A 20828-nucleotide genomic window follows, 5' to 3' on the forward strand; every position below is an offset into this window, starting at 1 on the left:
CAACCTGACACGCCCTCCCCCTGGGAGTCAGGGAGAGATTGACTCACACTAACACACCCTGACAGTGTTATATTTGTTTAAACGGTTCGTATTAGCTACTAAACTCTAAATACCTGACTAAAGTTTTTATGTTAAAATAATACTTCTATGAGGAATATGATTTAATGAGAGCAATTGATTTAAAAAAAAGTCCTTTATGAGAGGTTTTGAAGAGCAGAGTCCCCTCTGATTGGCTCCAAGGAGATGGGAAGCAGCAGCCGAGAGGTTCAAATCCCAGAGACAGAGGTAGACAGCAATAATATAATGAAACATAACACTGACAGAAGAGGAGACCTGGAAGTGGAGGATGATGGTCCATATTAACCCCAGGGTCAACTTAGGGTTCCCATCAGCTATGTCATCGTTTCTGATGTTAACCAGTTTGACCTAAGAAAGCAAAACACTCACGTTACTTGCAGGATTACAGCTGAAACTATCAGTCATCTTCTAACGATTGATATTCGCAGTCTGGTTTTTAAGGGTTTGATGTATCGTTATACATATCATACCTGCCGATGTCTGAGGAAGTCCAGTGCTATCTGTACATTCTGAAGTTTGTGGAATCGCATGCGGCCTTTCTCTCTAGGCTGAAGAGGTGAAAGAACAGATAAAGAAGTGTTTAGTTACATTGCAGACACTCGGTACTCAGTGCTACTGCCATTAGAAAGGACCAATAGCAACAAATAAAAAACAAAAAATGTATGATGTAAAAATCAAAATGAAAATGAAAAACATTTAATAGAGAGGTGAAATTGTTCTCCTTTCTCCGTCTTAGTCCTTTAGTTTACCAGAGAAACAAAAAAATAAACTTATGGGAAATTTGCATTAGCTAAGCCAAATTTAAGCCATCTGTCAGGAAGCAAATATATAATCATGTTGCGTGGCTTGTTTCTGGGCTTCTCAAACAGAAATCAAGGAGAAATTCTCAAACAAACAGAAATCAAACTAAATATTTTCTTGTATACGTTCACAGCAGCTACATGATGAAAGCAAGCCTGTCAGCACAAGAAACAAAAAAGTCCCAGCAACAGAACTCATCATGGCTTGAAGTTCGTGGATACCATGCGCAGCCAAAGAACCGGAAAAGTGCCGATAAATCATTAAAACAAAAACATAATGCCTACTGTAAGTTCCAAACCCACTCACCAACCGAACGCTCCTGGCCATGTCTCTCTCCCTCGGCTAGCCCCAGCAAGAGCAGTGCAAAGGAGAGGAGGCGAAGGCCAGACGGCAATGATCAGCACACACAGAGGAAGGTTAAAGGAAGGCAAACGGGAGAAGGAGGAGCAGAAAAGAAGAACCGTCGATCAGATAGGAGCACAGTTCACAAACACGCACACAGTCTAAAGTGGTAGCAATGTGTTATAGCTATGGATGCATTGTGAAAATGAGCAGAGCTGAAGCCGGTGGAGGGCAGCAGCAGCAGAAAAGCTTTGTGTACAATTTTGAACCCCAGGATATGAAATACATAAGCGTTACGCAAAACAAAGAGAGAAGTAGAAGAAAGTAATTAAAATATATCGAGTGAAATAGGAAGAAGAGGATGGTACACTGAAAAGGAAGTTAAGAGGTGTTTGCTTAGCGTAGTTCAGCTCAGGTTAAGCTCTTGACTGACAACTTGGCTGCTAATATTTTACATTTTGTTGCCACAGGGGTGGCATTCCAGGTCGACCTCATTAAAGTAATCCTTGTGTAGTTAGTCGGGATTAGGTTTGGGTTTGGATGCTGGAGGACTGCGAAAGAATAACTGACAAAAATCAAGAGACTGTACTCACCAGTGTTTCTCCAGAGAGGACCTCCAACAGCGAGATCAGGTTATGTCCATCTCGAAGGTCTTCATACAGGTCTGTCACATGACGCTGTGACTGTCACGGTGGGGGAAAAAAAAAGGAAAACACAGCAGAGAATATGTCAAAGGGATTCATGATGATACAACTTGGAATAACCTGTTCCACGTGAGATTTGCAAACTCAAATTGTGGTGCAGTTTGCTGAAAGCTGACGGCTTAAAACACCTGCAGAGTCACGTACTGTAAGTTCTCTACAGTGCTTTGAGCACAATTCTACACATGTCAAGAATGCATAGCCACGAGCAGCCAAGCCCGACTGCTGGCAGCTGGCAGCCTGACACATGATGAATAGGACTCTAAATAAAATAAGAGACCATCAAGGGTTAGAAAAAATGATTTAACCTTTTGGATTTCAGTTAACTGAATTCATTGTTTATGCAACAGATGCGCTGTGCTTTTGCAACCAGACAACAAAACAAGTGAGGGAAAGCAAAAAAGACAAGGGAAAGATGTGATGGTGCACAAACATGAGGGAGGGGAGACAGCCTCCATGCAGTGAGATACTGACCAGCTACATATTTACTGCCAGCACCTACCTCTACCCTCGAATGCTGGTGGTAGAGAAGAGAAGAGATGATATGAGTAATGGGGAAAAAGGAAAGGATAGAAACAAGAGAACGAGAAAAGCGTATGAACAGAAATTAAGTGATAGTTGGACTTTGGAGGATTTGATGGTGGACATGATGATAAACTGATGAAAAACAGAATAATTAAAGTACTCTCTTTTTTCGTAGTCTGCAGATATATTGGTCTACTGGGTGTGTTTTCCATGTGGGAAATGGGCCTCAGCCCTAAAATGGAATGAAGGCATATTTTCCCTTGCAAGTTGCAACAGTGACTGATTTATCTTGGCAAGAATTTCCGCACCTTCCTACCATCCATCTATCCATCTTATGATATGCTCCTCCCTGCCTGCAGAGAGAGATGATTAAGCGAAGTGCACCACAGAGCTAAATTTAGGGAAGGGAACCAACACTGCTGCCACTAGAGTTCACTGTTTGCACAATAAAAGCTCTTCTACTTTTTAGGATGGGCCATATTGTTAAAGTCTGCACCCTCTGAAACTGTCTGTCAGGGCTCTCTCCAATCAGATCAGTACCTGTTTACACAATTAAACGATGATGATCCGGTCTTTCTTTGTCAAGTAATGCTGTGATTTGTCCTCTACCTTGCTGAATCTAGCACAGCCATCTATCGCCACTCCTCGGTTACTTTGTCCTGCTGCTGAAAGTTTACTAGGCAAACTGCAGCCTCGGCAGTAAAAAGGAGCTGCTTTCAAGGACAAAGTCATTAGTGCACATGCCTTACACCGGTCCCTCCAGTGGTCTGTGAGCCACTGTCTGGAAGCAACATGCTTAACATGCCTCAGGTTTTATATCATCTTGTGGAGTTCCTCTCATTTTCTTTATCCTTTTTCCTGATAACCATCCTTACAGAGTAGCCTTGATGTGCAACAGTTCAAGGTTCTAGACCTCATCACAAGCAATTTGTAGGCATCTACTAGAAAACAGATGTTCATCCCATAGCTGGTTTGATGTTTCACTCTTGTCTTACGCAAGATGAAGAGATTTATTGAGCTAGGTGGGGTGGAGGGCATAACACTCAATGGCCCTTTACAGCTCTTCATGGTTGCACCCAACCTCCAGCCTATCCCACTCAACCATTAAGCCATTAAATCAGTTTAACAGCGGTTTAACCTCACTAGAGCAGATCAGCACATTCGCACACATACTTTAACGCTTTCCCTCCCAAACGTGTGCATTTGCTTCAGTGAGGTTCTTTACTATGGGCTGTACGTGGTGATAACGCTTCTTTTTTTTGCTGCTAATAAACACAGACTCAAACTTTTCTATTAGAATACTGATATAATTCGAATATATACGGATTCATGTTGTCATCCTGAGAAAATAAGTGTTATCTAATGAGCACCTCTCCTTTAACTACACTCGCTTTCAAGTCATGGCAGAAAGTAGTCTGCAGAAAAAGCAACAGACTGAAACTGTACCTGGAAAGGGCACAAACAAATTCTTAAATTCATGTAGTGTTGCAGTATGCGGGTAACTGTAACAATAACTGGATGGGAGTACTTATGAAACTCCCCATGCATCAATGCATGCCTTTCAGTTTAAGGCGTGCACTGATGCCAGTACAGCCACCCCTACCGAGCAGTCTGTGCAGCACATGTGCTACCGTTGGCCTAACCCACCATGGGCTCTGAGCCCAGACCAGAATTTGCCTCTTCAGAGGGAGCTAAGTGAGTCCAGATGTCTGTGACTCACCCTCGAATATTCACAGTGGACACTTAAGAGAAACAAGAGGGAGGAACTGAACTAGGTTCTCATGCAGTGGTAAAAGAAACCGAGCTCTGCACATTTATGGAAAGGATAACACTTTCTTTGTGCTCATTTGTTTCCTCTTTCTTGTTCCATTAAAAAAAAGAAAGAATGGGCCTTATGTCTGTGGAGTGGAGCACTTAATGGTTGTAAATGTAGTGCTGCCAATTGGAGTTTTCTGGAAGAAAAGTGGCACAAGCAGGAATATTTTTAGCACTCTGGGAGAGCGGTATTGTGTTACACGGGGCTAATTTGTCAACCTTAATATGGAGGTCTGAAATGAGGACTATAGTCCTTTTGACTTGACTCGCCTCCTGACCTGTTCACGTGAGCCTTCGGGCCATATTTTGCGAATAGAGAGTGAGACAGGTGAGATTTGAAGAGTGCTGATGGACGGCTTACACACTCTCTCAGCTGATGACAGATGAGACTTCTAGTAAGCCTTCCGATCGCGGTGCCGTGTTAGCACGAAACAAAAAACTGTCTAGCTAATGTATGTTTATGCAAGAAGGGAGGGGGTGAGGGTCGCGGTGGCGGTGTTGGTAATGGTTTCTGCAGAGATGTTAACAATGAACACACGCTGACACTCGTTCAGCTGCTGTAAGATTTTGCTGTTATGTGGTTCTTTGTTCACCTGAGTTTGTGATCTTTAAATTGGCACAAATCTTACAGACTGCTGGAGCTCTGTGTGGATTCGACAGGTTCCCCCTGTGCCTGACTGAGCTCTCTACAGGTACTCATTCTTCCAACCGCAGTACAAAAACACACATGTTGGCTTGGCTTGGTGCACAAGTCTGAATGTTCTTCTCTGTGCTAGCCTTATAACAGCTGCAATAGACTCCAGCAACCCTGAATTGTAAAAGCAGTTATATAAATGGATGAATGGAAGAATGCATGGAGTGACGTATGTAATGATCATACGTGGACATAATCCCAGAATACATGAGTTGCAACATTTATACAGCTTTATTCAACAGCCTCCTGTTGTTAAATGAGGGTCAGGGCAATCACTCACTATGCAAACATCTGCAGTTTGACACTGACAAAAGCTATGCTTGTTGCGACAGAAAACATCCGTACACGTGTTTGAACAAAAGGGAAATTTGTTGACACTCTTCTGTGACGTCCACACTTATGTTTCTCCGTCTTTGTACCTTAAGTCATGCTATGGATTGAGCGAGTGTGCGTACAAAAACTTGACCGTCAATGTTGCCTTAGTTACAACACAGAGAAAACCCAGAATAGGTCCTCACCTTTATCAAGTGCTTGTTCACCCACTTTGTGAAGGTCTTTTTCTGGACTCGGTCTCGTTCATCTGCAACACAGAAAGAGCACAGTTAAACATCGGACTCGTAAGACGAGGAAAAGCTAAAACTAATTTCAAAATGAGTAGCATCAGGTGTGCGATTAATGTGTTTCTTGAGTGTATTTCCAGCTGCATGCTAAGGAGGAAATCTGACTGACTGACAAGACTATTTTTTCCTCCTGTAGAATAAACACAACTCATCTCTGGGTGGAAAACGGCTCTTGTGCTCCTGTTCAAGCCTGCATCTGAGTCAGGGAACATTTGAGACCATTCACTGTCTGTAGATGCACTTCTGTTGTCTAGAACACAGGTTTGTAAGGTCATGTCTCACTCTATGACACCACTGGCAGCTGTGCTCTTAAGACGTAAACAAAAAGGAAAGGATCGAGGCTGCAGAAGTGAAATATTATTAAAGTGTGAAGATACTTGGGCGTGATAACCGTGCGACATAATAGCATAACTATTAGTCTGCAATTATCCGACAAGAAAGAACAAGGCCTAGGCATGGAATTCACCCTCTAACAAAACAAACCTTCATACTCCCTCTTATTCCTGTTCAGTTCAGGTTTAAATAAAAAAAAAACAAAAAAAAAACATACACACCTACACAAACACAAAAAGGTGTGCCACTACAATCATTTATTATGGACGCAGTAGATAGATGAGTCTGTTTGCTTTCACGTTACCCCACGTGATCTAAAAGTTGTGGTTTACTCAACTGTTCAGACAGGTTCAGGAAGTGCACCACCCAACTTCACTGACCCACTCAGCAATTCCTTCAGATTATGCTAGAATGTCCCACAGACATACCACAAAATCTTATCAGTTTTAATGGGAGTGACCCATCCACCCATATATGTTGACACGCCCAGCAATGAAAAGCAAAGGGTAGTGATTCAGTGCTAACATAAAATAGATGCCCAGAGGCTACCTTTTTTTCCTCTTTAGAGGAAGTTGCCAGCAACTTCTGGACAACTCTGTTATGGAACTGAGTTGCCATGGAAACATCATACTGAGACCACCAGACCTTTAAGCCTGCGTATTTTTCATCTGTACCAGCATTGGAGATAGTTCCATAAACTATCTCCACGCTCATACTTCCTGTCAAAGATGCAAAATTCCACATAAATAGGAAGTGTTACGAGTTGCACCTTGACCTGTGATTGGCTGTGCCCTGTTTTACCTTTTATAATTAAATTACAACTCTTTTCATGTGCTTTTAGAAAGTAAAGGTGAAGGTGAAATTTTCACATGTCACCACACATAAACATGCTTGATTGAGGGGTGGAGTTTATGGTCCAGAAGAGCATATGACTATAATAGAAAACACTCTATGGAAAAACTACATTTACTGAACTATAATTAACGGTACTTGAAGATGCTTTAACTACATTTCAGAAGAAAATATTTTATCTTCTTTTTATATTTGCAGGTAATAGCACTTTAAGATACATTTTAACACATAGTCAGTGTATACTAGCGTATACTCTGCAAAGGCTCAGTAAAACTGTAAACGGTAAAACAATAGTGTAAGAAACGCTTTTATTTTGATATGTCATTGAAAATAAATATAAAATGTAGTAAGATTTGGTATTAGTACGTGACTGAATTGATATTTTTACTTGAGTAAAAATTGGTAGGTTTACATAAGGACATGCGCAGGATGAAGCAAGGCTTTTACTGAGAAATGACTTTGTGGAAACTTTCAAAAATATCCATCTTCACAGGAATAAAGAACAATTTGAAGGAGAAACAGGAAAAAGAAATGTGATGCATGGAGTGACACATCGTTCATTTTGGCTGCAACCGAGGAGAAACAGTCTGTAGCTGGAGTGACTCACCCCCCCCAACAAAAAACAACAAAAAAAACACATCAAGCACGCCACACAGCAAAAGTTGTGAATGGGCTCTGCTGACCAATGTGAAATGAGGAAGCTGCTGATGGAAGGAAAGAGTGGACAGCACAGCCCAGCCTGACTAACTGCCACTGGATGTGGAATAATATGCAGCACATGATGCACGCCTGCCACTACAATAAAAGCAAACAATAAGCAGCAAAATAAAAAGATTATCATCTGGCATGCACGCAACGTTTAAAAAAAAAAAAAAGTTTCACACAAAGCTTTTCAAGCTCTCGCAGACAAAACGTCTGCAACGGGAACTCTGCCCAGTTTGGGAAATTAACTACACATCTCACCCCTTCCTGGAAAAAAAACACTTAATTTGTGCCCAGAGGCTCCTCACACATGTGGGAACAAACAGATCAAGACTTGCAATTCAGCTATTTTACACTAAGTGCCACCATACTGGTACCTTTCCTGCCGTCCGTGGCCTTCAGCATCCCTTGGTAGTAGCCGTCATCTGAAGGCACCCTCTCCCTGCCAAAGCTGTCAGAGGAGAAATTCCTGTACCTCTGCTGCTGAGAGGTCATTGTCGCCGTTTGTCAGGGCACAAAATAATATTCCTAAATGATAAAATATCCGTGGTGATCTTCCCCTTTGACAGGATCTTTTGCCTTTTACTTGTATCTATCCCTCCAGCGCTACAGTTGGTCCCAGAGTAGGCAGTCCTGTGGCCACAATCTCTTCTTTTTTTCTCTTCTTCTTCTTTTCCTCTCTTAACCTCCTCGCTCCCTCACTGGGTTCGGCTCTGCCCTTCTCTTTCCTCCCTATGTGGTTTTTTTTTCACTCCCTTTTTTCCTCTTTTTCTGCTGCTCACTCTGTTCCCGCGAATGGTGCCTGTGGGCTATGACGTCTGGGCCTGTCCTTATGTGTGATGTGCAACTGTGCATTAGCGGTGGCCCTAGTGTGTAGAGGACACTCTACACACTAGTAAGGTTTGTGGGTGGGGCTCTAAACACACGCCTACCTCTTGCAACGTGAGGCAGAAAAAGAAGAAGAAGTAGGAGAGGCGAGGTGTGGCAACCTGCATGTACTATTACTTATTCACCCAACTTGCGCAAGAAAAGACACACGCACATGCACACACACCAGCTGAGTAAGAGGACGCAATAAAGAGCCATAAAAACTGATGCTCATGACCTTTTATGCTTAAGAGTGAATTAAATGTCATTTAAATGACTAAAATGTCCAACAAGAGCCTAAAAAGTAAAAGAGAATTTTCTGAGTATTGTACACACATCTCCGGTTAATCATTATTTATGATTCATGCTGTCAGTCACTGTGATGTAAAAACAGTAGAGATGAGGGATGAAATAGTTTTGAGAAATGCTCTCATAAACCACGCCCTAAACATCTCAGATTTACTGAGAGATTATGACTCCATGTTTGAATGTGCCTGTGCGTGTAATTATTTTCTTTTTCACTACTGGTGACGGAAAAATACATCCTTTTGTTTATTTAAGTCTCCATGTAGAGCATGAAGTGCTGTCAAGTGTTGTATTTCACACTTCTAATCAAACAACACGTCTGTCTTTTCAATTCTATTTCAGGAATCAAAAAAGTTTTTTTGTGTGTGTGTGTGTGTGTGTGTGTGTGTGTGTGTGTGTGTGTGTGTGTTGGGGGGGGGGGGGGGGGGGGGGTGTACTTAGCCAAAGTAACCTCCTTTTCTCAGCTTCACTACACATTTCCTGCTGTATTTAAGGGAACAAAAGATGCATTAATTCCTGCTGTATAAACTAAATGATTTTGCCAGGCAACAAGAGGTTTTTTTGAACAGCAAATTTCATAAAGCGAGCGAAAACATCCCTCTTTTTTTAAGAAAAAAATAGAAAAAGAAGTCACAGGTAAAAATGAATTCTCTTTGACATTTTTTTACTCCAAGTTCCACTAATGTCACTCTGCTTTATCGCCCTGTGGCAATAACTGGAAAGCAATTATTAGAATACACCCTAATGATAGCGCCACAGAAGACGCAGTACAGTTAGCAAAACAACACAGTAATACTGTAGCGTTAGAAACTATGAGGTAAGACTGAAGCAGCAAAATGAGTGGGCCTATTAACATAAGCAATGTCATATTTACTTGATCATGTCTTACTTATTAAGAGGATGGTTTCATTATTGATTACTTTAAAAGTAACATACTATCAGTATGTAGTTTCACAGAGTTCCAGCTCTGTGTCTAAAGTTCCACAATTATCAGTTGATCAGAAAACTTTAGACCCTGCTTTCATAACAGTCCCCTATAGAGTTGCTGTACTATGTGCTGACAGCTAAGCTAGAGGCCAGGGTGTGTCTAAATCCTGCCCCCCTTCAGCCTAAGGTTGGTTATATATCCCATTTGCCCCACCATGGCTGACATCACTTTATCAGGCATCTGAAAGTACATATTTTTTCTTCAGTGTAGTCAGCATGGCCTGTGTGGACATGCAGGCACTTAATGTGTCAGTGTGAGTGTGCTTGTTTGGAGGTGTGTGTGTGCAAGCGATGCCTGACTCATTTGAGCCCTGCTAGCAAATTTGGAGACACACCTTTCTAGTTTCTACATTGTCTAGGCAAGCTGCAGAACTAAGGTGCGGTATGTGGGCAGGTAATTAAATCTGAAACAGGAAAGGAATCCTATCAAAGGCAGAACGTGCTGTGAAAATACTCAAAGGATATGATTTTGAAATGGATGGAAAAAGGTGTTTTTCATCTCCTAACACAAGTTAGAAAAGAAATTGATTTACAGTTGATCTGAGATGCAGAGGAAACGGTAGATGGTAACAGATATCAGTGACGATCTGGCGGGCAAAAGCATACAAGCACCTACTTGACCTGCATTTCTGTCAGTGCGCCCCAGGGTGGCTGTGGCTACAATGTAGCTTGCCATCACCAGTGTGTGAATGTGTGAGTGAATGGGTGGATGACTGGATATGTAAAGCACTTTGGGGTCCTTAGGGACTAGTAAAGCGCTATATAAATACAGGCCATTTTACCATTTACTCTCACTGGAAACACTATAGCAAAGGAGACCCAAAGGAAAATGGGCGAAAATGTGGAAAATCTTAGTCCTTAGATCTTTCCTCTAAAAAGGAGGCATATCATTAACGTCTCAACATGCTTATTACACTGCTCCTTCATCTGGCTTCATCAAAAACCAGATGGAACACTTGGGTTTTTTATAAGAACGGAGAAAGTGTGGTGAAAATATAGAGAGTTGCTTTTTTTTTGATGACAAGTTTGATGATGGACTTGATAAGGGCAGTGGTCATAGTAGTCCCGGATGCAGTGTTGCTGTTAGCATGACTACTAGCAATATAGTACAGTATCTGCTATTCTCTGCCATTAAGATGAGGCTTAGGCTGTCTTTTGTATATACAAAAATCAGACACAAATAAGCTAAACTAAATTTGGGAACATGGTACATATCATGCCTGCATGGTCTGTCCACGACCTGCATGTTAGCATGCTAATGCAAATGCAAATGTTAAATTTTGATTAAAATGTATTTTTGTTATTGATTTTAATTAGAATTTTGTGCATTGTTTTATATTTTTCTGCTATGGTCTTTCTAACCATGTGTTAAAAAGTGCTTTACGAATTAAATTTAGCATTATTTATTATTGTGCATGCTGATATAGCAGAAAGCACCACTAGCATGGCTTTTGACCCTTACTCCTTTTACCACTAATATACTGTATCATCGTGGAAATGGTTTGGTATAATTATCATAAACACATGTGACAACCAATATAATGGGGTTAGGCAGTTCTGTGTGCTAGTGGTCCTGAAACGCTAACTTTGTGTCTTTTAATTAATGGTTGTGTCATTTTAGTTTTGCCCTGTTTGCTATCCTCTCTCTATGCCTGTTTTTCCTCCCCAATGGTACCAGGTTGTTACATAGCTGGAGTTTTGATTTATAATGTTGAAGGCTCCTTGTTTTACAATATAAGTGCCTTGATATATGAAAGTGAACTGAAATTAATAAAAAGAAATCTGTATTTTCACATATATAGATGTAGCCTCGCCAGATGGTGAATTCAAACCCAGGACCTTCTTGCTGTGAAAACTGAAACAGGACCATCACACTGGATTTATGTGCTTTTAGCTGATCCCTGTGACACCGCTAAGCCTTCCACCACTTAAAACTACAACAACCTTCATTTAAGCACTATGGAGCAACAAAGCAAAACAAATTAGAGGACAAAGGAATTCTAGGAATGTGTCATTATGGTCTTTTCTAAGTGCTGAAGCGCAGGGAAAAATAAGGGTTTAGACAGAGGGAGGACGCACAACACCTTTCTTTGCAGAGGATGAAAAAGCTGCGAAACAAGGTTTGCTCCAACAGTTCAGGTTACATGCCTCTCTATCTCTCTCTCCCATGTTTCTCATCGTTGTTTTTAACCCCATGGCTGAATCACAGCAAACGCTATCTCATATTTCTGATACGGTTCGGATACATACAAAAGTCATCAGTGGCATGACCATCCTTCAGAAGGTTCTGATTCACACAGATCACAAGCTGTATTATCCAAGCTGCATACTGAGTACATGACTCAAACATTTAGGCAAGCAGCACACCAAAGCAAACACACCTTAAACCTGTTTAATGTTACCTGGATGAACTCCTGTAAACATTCAGTTGAAATAAAAAGAAAAAAAAGACATAACACAAACTATCTGGCAATTTTAAAGTCATGGAAAACTTATGAGAGCACTAACTTTATGCTATCAAATCCAGTGGTTAAATTGGCCCCTAAGTGTGATAAATGCTGTATTTCTAATCCTGTTCTATTAAGTGAAAACTGAAAACTATGACCAGAGATATCTGTATATGTTTTTACATTTTTACACTTTACATCTTTATTCAGATATAAACAGATGTTATGCAGAAGTTAATGATTGGCAATGTAATTTTAAAAAGCTACATTACACAAGTAAGACCCATTCTAATCACAGTTAGTCATAGCTGTGCTGTGACACACCGTACAGTTATCACTGCCAGCCATCATCAGCCTGACAGCAGACTTTGGATGATGTTGTCAGAACCAGCTCTAGTGATGAAACTCCAAACCCAATTTAACTCAGACTCAACAGGCCTTCAGATTAGCCACGGCAGCTGAGGTTTAAAATAGCTCGGTCCTGAGCTTTGCAGGAGTCTGTGGAAAGCACCGCATCTGGGGTCATGTTACTTGTTAATGTGCAATTCTGGTGACTGAGATGTAACTTAGTTGACTGACTGGCACGCGGCGGCTAACGTTTAAAAGCAGCATGTGTCTCCCCCTGCAGGTCACAATGCAGTCATTTGGCTGACAATGTACACATTAACAAAAGTACCTGAAAATGTTTCAGATAAATCAGATAAATAAAAGTTAAATAACACAAGATAGTGTAAATGGAACTATTTAAATTCTTGGCAATCATATAAAAAATGTAACTGAGTGTAAATCAAAAAAACATTTGATGATTGTCAAGAAAATAAAAGATTTTTTTAAGTACTAATCGGCTGAAATTATTTTTAGGAATTAAAAAAGAAAAACAGTCAGTATCACATGTGGTATTTCCATCTGCTAAATCACCCTCAACACTTTTTTGAAAATGTGGAGAGAGAAAAAAAGGGAACTTGAGAGATGCTTCTATGACAACATCCACAAATATACAGCACTGTGTTTCTCAGTGGTAACTATTACTGAGTCTTACTCATGGGTGTGTTTTTAGGCAGAGACAGAGGGGTTTCCCATAACTGACTATTTGACGAAAGGAAAACGCCACCCTCGCCTCACATGACACTTTGGTCCTCCACTGGCTGAAGGTAGTGAAATATTCTGACCACTAGATGGCACCAGAGTACAACCACACCCACCTGCTTTACACTACATTCAGTCATCCACCCATTCACACACTGGTGATGGCAAGCTACATTGTAGCCACAGCTGCCCTGGGGCACACTGACGGAGGTGAGGCTGCCGGACACTGGCGCCACCGGGCCCTCTGACCAACACCAGTAGGCAACGGGTGAAGTGTCTTGCCCAAGGACACAATGACCGAGACTGTCGGAGCCGGGGCTCGAACCGGCAACCGATTACAAGACGAACTGCCAACTCTTGAGCCACGATCGCCCATAGAGGGATGGACATGGTCAGCAACAATACTCAGCTAGGCTGTGGTGTTTAAATGATGCTAAAATTTGCTCTAACTGTGCCAAGGAAATACACCAGTACACCACCAGTATGATCCTGAGCTGCTGAAACAAGGCAGGATGGATCCAGGCTTTTGCATTGTTTCTGCCAAATTCTTACCCTAACATCCAAATGTGACATTAGAAATTGAGGCTCCGTTAGCTGAAGGAGAGGCAGCTGGTGTGGTCTTCTGCTGCTGTGGCCCATCTTCAGGGTTCGACATATTCTGTGTTCAGAAATCTTACTGCATATCATAACCTTGGTAATGAGAGGTTATTTGAGTCACTGCTCCGTCCCTATTAGCTTGACGCAGTCTGGCCATTCTACTCTGGCATCAACATGGCATTTTTGGTCAGAGAACCACTGCTCACTGGATATTTTCTTTTTTTCAGCCTTCTCTCTGTAAATGCCACTAGATCAGCAGTTTCTAAAATACTCAGATACATTACAACTCAGAAGCATGCCACATTGAAATCACTTAAATCACCTTTATTCCACATTGACATACTCAGAACTTCAGAGGGTTGTTTTGACCATTTCTACATTTCAGTTTCTGGCATATGATGAGCCACATGTACCTGAGAAAGTTTCCAGTGAGTGCAATCCAGAGAAAAGAATGAAATAAATCAGAGGTGCCAGAGAAATCTCTGAAGTCCAGAAAACAATATTGCAGCCCTATTCAAAACAGACACTTTAAATTCGTGCAAACAAATTACTCCATGGATTCAGGAACACTTCAGAAAACTATCATCACTGAATAAAGTTCATAACTGAATCCACAAATTAAACTTAGAAGTCTGTCTCACAAAGAAAATACATGTATGAACAAGATTCATACATGTCTTCTCTGGGCTGCAATAAGGTAAAATGAGGGAAACCATAGACTTCCCAGGGTTATCCAGGTTATTATTAATGTATAGATAGGAACCCAGCATCAATCATGGTGTCAGGATTCAACAGTGCACATTTGCGACATCTGCAAAAGAACCATTAATGCTTAACAATATAGGTTATGGAGCAATTCGAGCTGCCATCCAGACAAAATCTTTCATTTCAGCAAGATAATGCAAAGCTACACTACGACAGCATGTGTTTGTAGCACAACAGTCCTCATGCTCCAATGGCCTGAGCACTGTCCTGACATGTTACCCATCAAAAACATTTGACACATAATGAAATGAGGCTTCAAACTTTTGAAAAGCTAAAATCCAATCAAGTAAGATAAAGACGTTACGCCAGAGGAATGAGATAAGGTCAACATCACATTACACAGCAACAACAAAACACTTTTAGAAGATAAGAGCACAGGTTGCACGAGTTGCACAAGCATTTCCAAGTGTTATAACAGAAGTGATGGTGGGAAGTATTAATTGTATTGTTTTATGGCAGATGCATATGAAAAAAATAAATAAATACACACACACACACACACACACACACACACACACACACACACACACACACACACACACACATACATATATATATATATGTCATTGCAAAGAGTCTGTAATTAGATCTGTTTCAAGTCATACAACTATGTTCATAATTGCCATTTTTGAAATATCTTCTAATTGCATCTGGACTTGAAATTTTTATGTGAAAGTAATTCCATAAACTATAAATGTAGTTTACCCCCAACCTTCCGTCAGTCTCTCTGAGCAGGACTGTCTTGTACCACCCATGGAACATTCAACACAATGAAAAACACAACACACCAAACTCCTCCCTACCGTGTCCTATAAATCGAGTCTCACCACTCACCTGTACAACACATCTTGCTGTACAGGTATCTGGTTCGTTCTCCATGCGAGCTCATCTCATGCAGATAATTCCCTCGCTCAAAGTTCCACATCCCAGCCATGCTGATGCGAATGGAAGTGTACACAGGTAGCCTTTTGTGTTTCAGGTAAACTGTGCCAGCTGGTGTAAATAGTGGAAACAGGAATGACTTTCAAACAGAAAGTCGTTTCTTTGAGGGGGGCAGGGCCCAGCCCAGTGCTGGGCTCTTTTAAGGACAAACACAATAGACAGCAGACTGGTAGCTCAACATAATTTTCATAGTTTAATTATGACGTCCTTTGACTTATTAGTCATTTGGTTGAGCATATCTGCTCCATGAGAACCATGACAAATGTAAAACTGGAAGCAAAAGCGCTTTGTTGCCCTACAGCCATCCATTTATCAGACTGTCACTCGTCTAGAGTCAGTTTACAGTTTGTACAAGCATTTAAAAAAGAGGTGTTTGTGCACCTGCAGGCACGTCGGTTTGTGAGACTATTATGAGGCTTCACTGCATCTTTAATGCTAATCCAAGATAGCAGACTAGACTTCTGTTGTGTTATGATTAGTATTTAGTCCAACTGCTTTAACCTGAAACTTTCGTCTCTCACTGCTTTTTTCACCTTGCAAAAGCTGAGTTTCAATAGCCTGCATCTTGCCAGAATACAATGTATTTATTCAGATTAGTCCCCAGTGCTGTCTGAAAATCTTCAAGCTTAACAAATCCTAAGGCACATAATCCTGAAAGTAAATACAGTGAATATGCCCCTACCCATTACCGGTTTACTTTAGGATCTGGATATTTAGGACGGGACAAAGCGCAGTAAAATGTTGAAGGGAAAGTGCAGATCACTGATCTCTGACCCAGGACTACCTGTGTGCCAGGATCTTATCACACTGGACGCTGATACGGATACTTTCACTTGACCTCCTTGATTTTATTTTACAGGAAACTTTAATGTTTTGACATCAAATAAAAAGATAACGATAATGTTGACAGGGACATTAAGACCTTCACACTGACAGCTAGCATTTGCAGTGCCACACTGGATTCTTGGACTCTACTAAATTAGCATTATATGACTCACTGTACAAAATAACACTTGTTGACTTAATTCTGGGCCTATGAATTAATATATCATCTCAAACAAGCTGTTTTAGCTCCCTTCACTGTCCCTTTATCCACTTTTCTTTGAAAAAAAAAAAGATTTGTATAGCATGTTGGTGACGCTTCTGTGCTATATGACAAAAAAAGCATAATTAATCTGCCTTAAGGAGGGGGTCAGATCATAGAAATCGTATTTGTTTCTATGATCCCTGTGCTGCTCATAAATAAATCAGCTCTATACGAGCTCCATCTGACTGTGTGTCTCATCACAGCTTGTTCATTATTCCCAGAGAACATGAGAGCTGTATCCAAACCGGCTTCCATAAGCCCCTAAGGAAAAAGTGTACTGTTTAATTTATGACTCATGCCCACTGGTTTACCAGCACCAACCACAATGGTGGAGGCCATTTAGACTTTTTTTTTTATATACTCACGAGCCCTGGAAAAAACAGACACATACAGACCCACACACACTGCTGTACTGTATTGTAAGTAGTAATTGGATTGCTCCAGAATAAAACTCCTGCCTGTTTCCAGGAAGAATGCTGGCTTTTCCATGAACCAAGCCAAAGCCATAACCAGAAGTCAACCATCACAGCCCACACAGCTATGAGAGGGCCCCACATGTAGCTCTAAACGAGCATTTGCTTGGCGATTGAATGTCATCCATGCGCTTAGCGTGTCAAACCGGATGTTACACTTCACAGCGTTCTGTAAAAACTCTGACACCTTCTGGGCGACTGCAGAAGAGTGCTGGAGCAAGAGCTTTCCATAGCTACAGCAGCTACATGTTACGCCTGAAAATTCTCAACCGATCATTTATGCAAAGCAGTTTAAGCAAATTAACAGTCTGGTTCCAAAACAGCCATCAGCCAATGTAAATAGTGCGACAGATCTGGGTTCTGTTGCACCATAAAATATATTCATCCTGATTTTGATTGTCTGTGTGAGGGCAGACAAACAGAGATGAAAGGTCAAAGCTCAGGAGGAGAATGCAGAGTGAGGCACCTTGTGTGTGACTCACAGCATTTTCCCCCCCGCCCCCACCCTTCTCACGATCTTTCTCCATACTGGTCATCGATGGAGTAAAATGCCAGCATCAGCGTTTCCATATCTGCACATGCAGCCTATCACGGTCAATAGCATAAGACCAGAAGCTAAATCACAAGTGGTCAGACCGTGTGGTGTCTGCTCTCACTCCTGTATAAGTGATAGCTCGAGCCATTGAGCTAGTGAGTGGATAGAGGACAGAGCTGTCATCATGAAGAATGGGTGCCAGTGAAAAATAGGACAGCTAAGAAAAAAAAAAGCCCCCCGATGGGTCTAGACCGAAGGGGACAGATCAGCAGGAAGAGCAGCTGCATTAATGCTTCAGTATCAAAGACAATAAAACATTATCCAAAAGGACATCATAGAGTAAATGTCAGGGCACATAACACGAAACTACAGCCAAAGCAACTGGGCATCAAATATTCGTCTTCGTGTCCTTAGAGTAGTGAGTCAACTTTGAAGAATATTACATTTTGCGTAGTGTTGTGTAGGTCAATGCATTCTTTAGTGTTGCCTAATGCCATTTTAGCCATGGGAAATGAAGTTAACGTTTGCTTTACGCCCTGCATGAAAGCATCTCGGCCAGCTTTCTTTTTCGAGTTGTCTCACAACAAGCGCTTTCCTTTTACTCCTATCTTAGACTGATAACATTAACACTTCCCATGAGCAAGAGCAAGATACCACGCTCTCTAACTTTAAACTTTATCATGATAACAACGATGAGCCATGGCAGCTAAACTACAGACACTTTGGAAATCACTCAGGACTACTAGTGACACCTTAGACATCTTAGAAACCTGGGTTTTGAACAGGGTTTGGACTGATCAATAACCAGACTTGCACAAGCATGTCTTAAAATTTAAGCAATTGAGTACTTTTGGGGTATCGTGTCAACAACGACTCGTGTAAAGGCATTGGATCAAACAAGATATTATTTAGTGTAGGACTGTATTATCTGTTAGCTGTTCTGTGCACACAAAAGCTACATTTATCCAGGATAAACCAAAGAAAAAGTCATCAAAGTGTTGACTCATGGATGCAGCATCTCTTTTGTAACACTGCTAGGGTTTCAAAAGCTACCGGCTGGTTTGGAAATTGGCAGTGCCTCAAACCAAGCAGGTGTACTGAACCACTACCGGACTTTTTTTAAAGAAATACAGGAACAACCTTCAGCAAGAACACACATCCACACTCAAAAACAGACAGAGACATATTGATCTGAAAGCAAACATGGCCCAACAGGTTTGGGAGGGGCCTTACCAGCAACTGAATTACCAAAACACTGCTCAGCTACAATACCGTGCAGCAAAAGAGCTTCTGTGGAAGTTCAGCTAGGTGGAGAAAGGGCCAGTACGCATCTATGTTGTGTGACCGGTCAGACCTACGTGTCTCAAGAACCTGCAACAGGCTTCTCATGCTGTCTGGGAAATATGGCGGTGTAAAACTGGCACATTATGGCCTGGTGGCACCTTTGACCTGTCACAACTGACAAATTTTCAAGGTTCCACATGACCTATACAGACAGTAAACATGCTAAATGTGAAGCTGCGCAGAAGAGAGTTTTAGGGTTAGTAATGTGACCTCTTCAGATCAGTATCACCAATGCAACAGAAAATATCTCTAGTAATCTCTTGTCAGACACAGAGAGGAAGAGAAGAGGCAAATATATTTTCTGATATCTAGCTGCTTTACCCTGAAACTTTAGTATCTCACTGCTTTTTTGTGTAAACTTTGAAAGAGCTTCAATACCTTACATCCTGCCACAGTTATGGTTACTAAATGCCCCAAAATGAGCAGCCTGGGAAGAGCGGGTCATGGGTGGCTTTCCAGCATTAGTCTGGACAGAGATAACGTAAAGGGTGTGAAGAAACAAGCCTCGTGACAGGTGGGCCTTCATTAGGAGGGGGAGGGATGGCAGAGGCGTGGCAGGGACATTTGAAACTGCAGGGTCTCTCTGCCCCCCCCCCCAAAAAAAAGATGTTTTCAGAACTTAAAATCACCTCAGTGATTATAATCATTATATCATCAGGATTTTTTTTGTTTATTAGGAAAAGGGATTTTGTTATGATTACAGCATCCTTCAAAAGTTTTATGACTTAAAAAAGACTGAAACAGCACATGATGACAATTCAATTTGTTGTATGGCAGGACCTAAAAAAAACAACTCAACAGGTGACATGGTGATATAAACAGTAGTACAAATCCAGGACTTTAGCTGCCACCTGCTGACATTTCTTAACAAAATGCGTTGGTATTGTGCTGGATGCCAACAGGTGTCCATGAATATGGAGACTTTGGAACAGGTGGACTTGTTTAAACACTCAAAAAAGGCAGAAGTTATCTTTTTAATTTTGTGGATTTCTTTCAAAATGTAATTCTAATTTAACTGAAGAGGATTTAGAGAATTATTGCAAAACAAAACATGGCGCAATGCTAAATGGGTGGATGAAAAAAATGTAAATTAAATGAATTACACAGAGCTAGTTTTACAGCAATGTGAAATAGCCAGGAGAGACCCACAACTATCTGACACACACAAGGGCACATTTAAACACGCTGTATGAGCCGCTGCTGATTGTTGACTTCCATCAGATGTCACAAGAGGTAATAGCAGGGGTGGGGGTACTGCAACCCCCCTCCTCCCAAATTCTCACCCTCACCCTCCTTCACTTACATACCATCAAATAAATGAAAATACAGAAGGCAGCCAAGAATTTCCTCACAACAGCTCAGTCACACTGTGAACAACTATGAAAGGCAATCCATGCCGCAGTAGCTGTTTGTGATGGGAATGTGTGTGCCTATGTCCTGTTAGAGTGAGTGTGTACGCACAACAACACATTACCCACTGCCTTTGCCAAAATCCCAACAACAGTCATCAGCCAGGAAGACAAGCACAGTTAGACACAAAGACACAACACAGAAACTTCAATTGTGTGACCTACCAGGTATGATCTTCATCTAAAAGAAGGTATGTGGAAAGAAGAGGAGGACAAGGGTGAAGAAAAAAACAACAAGCTGGACAGAGGGAGAATGAGGAGGACAAGCGAGCCGCGTGCTTGTTTGCCCCGACTGCCTTGTTTCTCCCTGGTCTTGAATTTTGACAGGCTGTGCCTGCTGCTTGAATCCGTCAGCCTGCTCTCCTTTGGCCAGGGGAGGAGGGATGACACACCAAGCCTGGGGAAGGGGGCAGGGGTGAGGGGTTCTGAGGGCTGCCAGGGGGGAGAAAGAGGGCTGGAGCTGACTGGGGGTTATAAATATCCACTAGAGCCAGATGATCACACAATGCTCACACTTAGA

The 20828-nt window shown here is 41.5% G+C and overlaps 1 protein-coding gene across 1 annotated transcript in view; it reads right to left on the minus strand.

The window, feature by feature from the left end:
* LOC308406510 (plectin-like) overlaps nt 1-20828 on the minus strand; it is a 60018-nt gene that overhangs the window by 31758 nt on the left and 7432 nt on the right. The window contains exons 2-5 of the mRNA XM_080897558.1: nt 5475-5536; nt 1815-1904; nt 549-626; nt 334-426 (exon numbers count right to left, since the gene is read on the minus strand). Coding sequence (XP_080753684.1) covers nt 334-426; nt 549-626; nt 1815-1904; nt 5475-5536 — 323 coding nt within the window. The remainder of the gene's footprint in view (nt 1-333; nt 427-548; nt 627-1814; nt 1905-5474; nt 5537-20828) is intronic.

The sequence above is a fragment of the Rhamphochromis sp. 'chilingali' genome (assembly GCF_963969265.1).
Source record: "Rhamphochromis sp. 'chilingali' genome assembly, chromosome: 11".
NCBI lineage: Eukaryota > Metazoa > Chordata > Actinopteri > Cichliformes > Cichlidae > Rhamphochromis > Rhamphochromis sp. 'chilingali'.